General features: G+C 39.2%; 1 protein-coding gene across 1 annotated transcript; it reads left to right on the plus strand.

The window, feature by feature from the left end:
* The first annotated feature begins 6,206 nt into the window (after positions 1-6,206).
* On the plus strand, positions 6,207-7,619 carry LOC120547697 (DNA damage-inducible transcript 4 protein-like). Its single transcript, XM_039783255.1, has 2 exons — positions 6,207-6,495; positions 6,731-7,619. Exons 1-2 carry the CDS (start codon positions 6,327-6,329, stop codon positions 7,234-7,236), a joined length of 675 nt encoding a protein of 224 aa, XP_039639189.1. The 5' UTR covers positions 6,207-6,326; the 3' UTR covers positions 7,237-7,619.
* Positions 7,620-7,906: the final 287 nt, after the last annotated feature.

Consider the following 7,906-nt stretch of genomic DNA (forward strand, 5'->3'; position numbering starts at 1 on the left):
GGAGAGAGATAGAGAGAGAGAGAGAGAGAGAGAGAGAGAGAGAGAGAGAGAGAGAGAGAGAGAGAGAGAGAGAGAGAGAGAGAGAGAGAGAGAGAGTTGATGATAGTATTCAGGGTAGTATCTGGTGTGTGACGCTATTTGGTATGTTTATATGAATAGGCTACGCACAGACTTATTAGCATTGAATGTTGAAGCTGGTGTTTACATGCTGCACCTTCAAACGTCATAGTTGCTCAGGTGGGACAGTTGATTTGATATGTGGGACAGTCTAAATTGTATGGGCTGCAACTAAGGGTTATTTCGATTTTCCCAAATTAGGCTAGTTGATTAATCATTCGGTCTATAAAATATAAATAAACATCTTTTTTGACACATCTTAACAGAAACTGAGCATTTAATGACCCATAAATTAATTAACAGAGCCATTGTATTGGCTTGGGATGATGCTGTGAACCTGTGGTCTGGAATAAACTAAATTGATATTTAATTAAATTGGACTCGTTTTTGTTTGTTTGTTTTTTTACTTTTCTTACTGTAAGTCCAGCCCTGCATAAAAAGACAAACGTTTGCCCTTACTGCCCCTATAAGAATGAAACATACCTGGCTTAAATTGGACAGCAAGACTTGATAAATCTGGAAAACTGAGGTCTGTGCTGCTGCTCTGCCTCACAATTGTTACCTGGATTGAAGAAGAGACAACACAAAGAGGAGGTTAGTGGATTAGTTGGGTGTTGAGCTCTGTTCTTCTGTGTTCAGATGGCCCACAGATAATGGCAGTATGTTCTGATACATTACGGGAAAACATTTGCATCGTGCCATGCTACAGTATCTGCCCTGCCTGCTGTATATTCCCCGCTGCAGTCTTAGCAGGTCCCCAGAGAGTCAAACTGAATGACAGCTTGTAATTGAAATGCTGGATTAACTGATGCCATCTTTATTTCATCCTGAAGAGACTGTCTTTGAGGCCCTCTTAATAAAGGCAGACACAAAACAGAGCATCATCTAATCTCTCAGCTAAATACAAAAAAAAAAAAAAAAAAAAAAAAAAAAAAAAAAAAAAAAAAAAAAAATAAAAAAATTTTTTTTTTTTTTTACAATACAGCTATACACTCAGATTGGTAAAAATATTTGTGTGCGCAAACAACAACTCTGCAAAATGCAGTTGGTTGGAACTGACTGTAGTGTGTACTCTCTGCTATGACCTGTGCGTTTATATGTTGCATTTTTGACATAGTGCTCTGCAGCTGCTGCAATCAGCTGGCTTCATCCTCAGTGACATTAATCAAGCTAAGAGCAGTGATCCAAAGGAAGCAAAATGGAATTGTGATTAACATCACACATCCTTTAAGGTACATATTGAGGCGGCTGCACTAAAAGTCAGGCCCGGCCATGTGCCCACGGACAGATGTGATGTGACACAGAGCATGGATCCAAAGAAAGGAAAGCAGAACATGGCAGGCAATCAATGTGCATCTCATTTATTGTAGTAAGTTAAAGAGAGAACGGCTGAGTAATCCTAGAGTCACAGAGCCATAGGGGCTTTCTGGTAATCCCCTTATAAAAGCTGGGGAAAATACTCCCTTGTCATTCATGTGAGTGTGGTTCCCCTCAGGTCTGATGCTTTGTTGAGGGAATCTAATTGTGATAGCAAGATATGGAAAGCAAGATGGTGGCTTCTGTCATAATAAACAGCAGCCTTTGCATGCATTAGATAATGCTTAGTAGCCATGGGCCATTCATGGAGTCAAAATGTTGTTTAACTATGCTTTGCTTTATGTTTAGCAGCCCAAATGGGGGAAATAGTTACTGTACAAGTCATATAAATTAACAAGGGCTGCATGCCCAGTTTACTTTTGTTTTTGTTTTTGTTTTTTTGTTTTAGATCTGATGCATCTATTTTGCAAGTATTTTCATTTTCATTTGTGTTTTGATTTGGAAATAAAATTTGCTTGTCTACAACAGACACATCAGCAGCGTACTTCTTGGGATGCCAATGTCAGGATTAATTATAACAATTTTTGTAATCCCCTGACCTTTCAATCAAGTGTCATCATCAGGTCAAAGGTTTAATTTGTCCCCTAAGACAAGTGTATTAGTAAAATAGTACAATTTGAGTTTGAATTGAAAGCAACAGTTGGGCATTATGGGAAATATGCTTATTCACTGTTAGTGAGCTTTAGGCAGATTTTGTTGGTCAGAGCCATGCTATAGCTGTTTCCTCTTTCCACTCTTTGTGTTAAACTAACTTCATATTTAGCTTCCAAATATATTAGTCGTATCAATCTTCTCATCTAACTCTCTGCAAAAATTACTAAATGTTGAACTATTCCTTACAGGGAAAAGAAAAGAAAAGAAACAAAACTATAATGTGCATTTAACAAAGGTCCTGGAAAATATGGTAAACATGGATGCTATCCAAAATAGGCCTACTTTAAGATTCAAGGAGCAGTCACAACAGCCCTACAAGTCTTGTTTAATTCAAAACCAAACACAAAAAGCAAACCATTGGCAGCATTGCTAAATAATGCACATGGTTCTAAAATGAGAGATAGCTTCATTCAGGGATGACAGGAAGTCATAAGAGTACTCATAAATAATTATCAGGATCCGTGTCTCTGTCTGATGTCATGTGGTTCATCATGTATGCATTGACTTTCTCACTCATGCACCTATCGCTTAGCAATGCAGCCTCTGTGTGTAATGACATTTAATCAATATCAATAATAAGGCACGGCGAAACAAACTGAAAACTTCAAATTATTCAGTTAATTTGGGTGTTTTATGTCAAGTCAGTAGTAAGTGAAGGGGAAAAGGGAATACCTTTTCCTTTACTAGGGGAAATACATTTGCATTCAGTGTGATCATATCCTGCCACTGACAACAAGAATAATATACCTGATTTATGTATGAAGTACAAGTACAGTAAAGTTCATCTGAAATGAAAATCAGTTGAAGACAAAATAACTTGATATGAGACATGAGAAAACATGTAGAAAGGGCAAATATATTTGGATTTCATGCACTGTACTTGCATTTAGTGTTTCTGTATAGCTTGTTTAATTGTGAGCCTGTAGCATGATTCCACTGTATTGATTTTTTCTATAAGCTATAACTGCACTCCTGATAACTTCCTTTGAATCAAGTAAAACAAATTAGATATGACGTGAAATGCTTTTTGTACTCTTTAAAGAAACTGAACCTCAACAATGTCGTACTCCCATGCAATCAATTGACTATAATGCTCTGACTTTCTCAAATTGTAGTCATGCAATTTGCTCTCTTGGGCTCTTTTTCACAATGTAAAATAGGCAGTAGGTTTTCTTGAAATAGGTACATTTGTGTCAAGGGCTATTTCAGATAAGCTTAGCTCATAAAACAAAAGACATTGCTAGATGTGAGAGTCGTTTTTTTTTTTTTTCAAAATGTGCCAAAACTTAAAGGAACCCACAGACTTTATTTCTAATTCAAGGTCAGCCAAAACTAAAGAGTCTATCTTTCCATTAAGCTAATATTCAAAATATTGGCTATTTGAAGTTGGTGTGTAAAATGTTAATGCTTTGATAAAGAAGAGTGTGTCTCAGCAAAACTTGCCAAACATCACAGTTTCTCCTGCCCCCCCTTGAGAGTGCAGGTTTATTTCTGCTTCCTCCAGCAATAAATCAAAACCTAAATGGAACGCTGTCCCAGCTCCAACGTCAGGTGATGCAGGCACACAAATCCAAACAGAGAATCCTGCACTCTGAGCAAAAGGGTTTCCAGATAAACACAAGGCTCAGATGACACAGAAATGAGAGGCTACATGCTGGAATATTTACCATTGAGATAAAATGATCGTTTATTTCTTCTTTGGTTTGATTTATACTGTTAGAGTGCCTGAAGCCACCTCACTTATCATGTCATGAGCAACGATAAAAACACAGGGCAACAAGGATTATTACACTATAGCTTCAACAAAACATTCCAGATTGACCCTGCTCACAACAGCATGTTGTTGCTATAGCTACAGCCTAGCAAACACAATCCAGGGAACATTTTACCCCCTGCTGAATTAATTAACAACATGAGCATATTCAAAAGATTCTGAAGAAGGTCGTATCTGAGCTAATTCAGGTTTAAATATTTTAAATCACAGTTAATCCCTCTGTCTCTCTGTTTATTTTTTACACCAATAACTGAATCAAATAGTGATCTGGAGTGAAAATATAGGAAGCTAAGGTTTTTCTTTGTGATTCACTCCAATGCACCTCAGATCAAGCAAATTGTTCCAGAAAAAAATCCATTCTTGAGAATCCATTTGGTAGTAGATGTATTATACATGAATTACATAGCCTGAGGCTGGCTAGCCTAACAACTCTCTCAGGCCTGTTTGAACTGTAAAACACATCGCCTGTCACGCTTTATTCCCTCTTATCCATTTTACTTTTTTCCGCCATGACGCAAATAATTTTATCCCAACCAATGTGGTGAAAAAGCTTAAGCTTAGTTATATGATACATTCTCATCTATATGCAGAGTGCAGAGACACAGTAAAGAAGCAGAAAAAAACACAGTTGTGACCATTAAAATGCACGGACGAATGCATGCCGAAGATTGTGTTTTCATAGGCACATTCACTCAAAACAATAGGTGCATTCAGGCATACGCATTTCACACACACACACACGCACGCACGCGCGCGCGCGCACGCACACACACACACACACACACACACACACACACACACACACACACACACACACACACACACACACACACACACACACACACACACACACACACACACACACACACACACACACACTGGTTAAAGCTTCTTCATTGTCTGTAATTTACAGGTGGTGCAGTGGCGCCCCCATCTGCCTATACAGTGAATTAGCCTACACAAGTTAGGACAGACCAACAGGACTATGTAGCTTCAGAGTAAAAACAAATTTAAAAAAATAACTAAATGTAATATACAAATATATATCTATATAGATATATATCTACAACAACATAAAATATATCTACAAATATTGTAAATGTCATATTCTGCGAAGTTGTATTACTATAACCAAGTTTTGTTAAGTGGGTCTTTTCTAACAGTAGGTTTGCATATTGATTTCCTTGCTAAACTGTTCTAACAAATTCTGTTAAATAGGACTGGGGCTGAGCTTTATTTTGCATATTTAGACTAGACATTCATGTAAGATATTTTTTATATTGCCTGAGTTTGACCAGCACCCATTCAGTCCATGTCCGCACCCCATTAAATTGCATACATGCCTATATACTCCCATGTCTATCACACTTGAAACGCAAAGCACTAATTCATCTTTAGGCGAGACTGTATGAAAACCTATTAATTTAAAATACCCCTAAAGTGTAAAAACAAAATATGTAAAGACCAACTCATGATGTTAACTTCGATCTTGAGCAAGAGTGGAGTGTTTAAAAGGGGTGGGGGATGGCCCATGTGTGTGTACGTGACTGAAATCAGGAGAGGAGGTGACTCTAAAGTTGATCTTGAGGGCTACTTTAGATTTCTCTAAAAAGAATAGCAAAATTCTTGGAAATCATGAAAATATTATAAAACACAAAAATAAACTGAAGCACACATCAACAGTATTGATTATGTGAGACAATACCTAAATAGGCTACAACAACCTCTGGCAAGAAAATCGAGATATTTTTTAAATGTAGTCTATAAGTTGGAGGGTAAGCTCTATTTCTTCTAGCCAGTAATTTGTTTTATCCCACTAGTCCATAATATCACTAAATTCTCTATATTTTTATAAGATTATAGGAATGCCTAAAGTGACTCAAGTTTCCGATCATTAACGCACACGAGTCATACGTGGGATACGTGTCAGAAGGAATCTTTTCCCGAGCTCTTTCATCATATCTATTTTTTTGTCCCAAACTGCAGGGGTGTGTCTTTTTAGTGTTCCATGGCATTGTGACGACCAGCGCTGATTGGCCTGTCGGTTTGGCTGTTAAATCTCATGTTTGGTAGTCACTTTTTTTTTTTCTAAAGCTGTGTGGGTGCCGGCCCCTTGCCGGGTCAGGGGGCCTGGCCTTTGCCTCATCAAAGGACAAAAATGTTACCAGGCAGGGTAGAGAGCTGAAGACGTGAGCTGAAACCTCATTGGTTAAGAAATACAAAGGGCGGGGCATCCTGGCATCGGTATTTAACGCTTTGTTCTATTGTTGCAGTCAGTGTTTTCCAGCTGGCCTGGCTTAGGAGGAGGCGTCCGCAGTCGAAGGATACCTTAGCACTTATTTTTCCTTTTTTATTTTTTTTTATTTTTAAACACTCAGTTCTTTTTGTTTGTTTTTTTGTAAATATGTCATTTTCTTGTAACAATTCCCTGTACGGAAGCTTTCCTCCGTCTCCGGCGGAGGACAGGGGCTCAAAGCGGCTGTCCTGGGGCAGACTTCTGCAGAGGATGACTGAGCTGAAGGGGATCAGCCAGAGGCAAGCAGCGGGTCATCAGGGCAGCAACAGCGAAACTGGTAAGTGTTGCGTGCTTCATCTGTCAAAAGGCTCAATTTTGTGTTTTGTTTGGGCTGATTCACATTGTAACCTAGATGTATTTTTATTTTATTTTTTAGTTGACTTGCATATTTTAAAAGAGAGAACATGAACTGACAAGGAACAAAAGGGTTAAAAGAGACGGAGGCTTTTTCTGGTGACCTCCATTTTTCTGAACTACCAGACACAACTTTAACCCGTATTCTTTTGTTTTAGGATCTGTGGCAGACATGTCCCTGTCAGAATCAGACAGCAGTTTCTTCTGTTATCCCCTGGAGGAGACCCTGGCTGCTGAGGTTGTAGCAACAATAACGCAAAGTCTCAACGATGCATCACACATCCTGGGCTGCTCCAAAATCATCTTACTTGACTGTCTGCTGCACCATATCAGCAACGAGCTGCTACACCTGGCTGCCAGCGAGCCTTGCGGCCTCAGGGGGGCGCTCATCGACCTGTGTGTGGACACGGGGGAGCAGGGCTCCCTTTGTACTGTGGACCAAATAGCAGTAGATGCCACCCTGGTCCCGACCTTCCATGTAACCCTGGTACTGAGGCTCGAGTCGAGCGGGATGTGGCCAAAGTTTCAGAAGCTTTTTAAGGGTAGCAAGTCACGACAGACTTCTGAAAGGCACCGAAGCGCTCAGACGCTGAGTACGAGTTTCAGGGCTATCAAGAGGAAACTGTACTGTTCAGGGGAGCTGCTGATTGAGGAGTGCTGCTGACCAGGCGCTCCTGTCCCCGATTAGCTGAACTCAATGCCTATACATGTAGGCTACTGTGAAAGGAGGCTGGTGGGTTAAGCATGGTCTTTTTTTAAGACAATATCTTAGGGCTCCAAATGGCACTAAGAAGATGGTCCTGAACAAGCATGGACCTGTCTTTGTTCAACTTCATGGCAGCTACTCCCCTGGTTGCAGGTGACTCAACAGTAAAGACTCAAGTTTAAACATGGGTCAGTTTCTTTCCTATAAATGTAAAGTCACATCCGTAAGGGGATGGCTTACCATATGGATTTGATAGTCAAATATGACCTGCAACTTGTGTTATGTATTTTTCCAACAACCTAAAGTACATGAACAAATAAATATATATATATATTTTTTTATTAATTTGCTGTGACAGTTTTTGTTTCCAACTCCTAAGCAATCAATGAAAAAGCATATGAGTGTAAGTTTGTGTTTGTAGCCATGCTGTCTGTGTCTGTAGGGATGGCAAGGTCAGTCTTTTGGGCCACTTTGGTCCAGCTTAAATATATAATAACTATTATGGACTGCCATAAAAGTATATTCCCAGAGGATGAATCCTAATGATCTTTGGTGATCCCTTAACTTTTCGTCTAGTGCCATCTTCTGGTCAAAATATTTACCACAACTTTTGACAAACCTGCAAAAC

The sequence above is a fragment of the Perca fluviatilis genome, chromosome 19 (genome assembly GCF_010015445.1).
Source record: "Perca fluviatilis chromosome 19, GENO_Pfluv_1.0, whole genome shotgun sequence".
Taxonomy (NCBI): domain Eukaryota; kingdom Metazoa; phylum Chordata; class Actinopteri; order Perciformes; family Percidae; genus Perca; species Perca fluviatilis.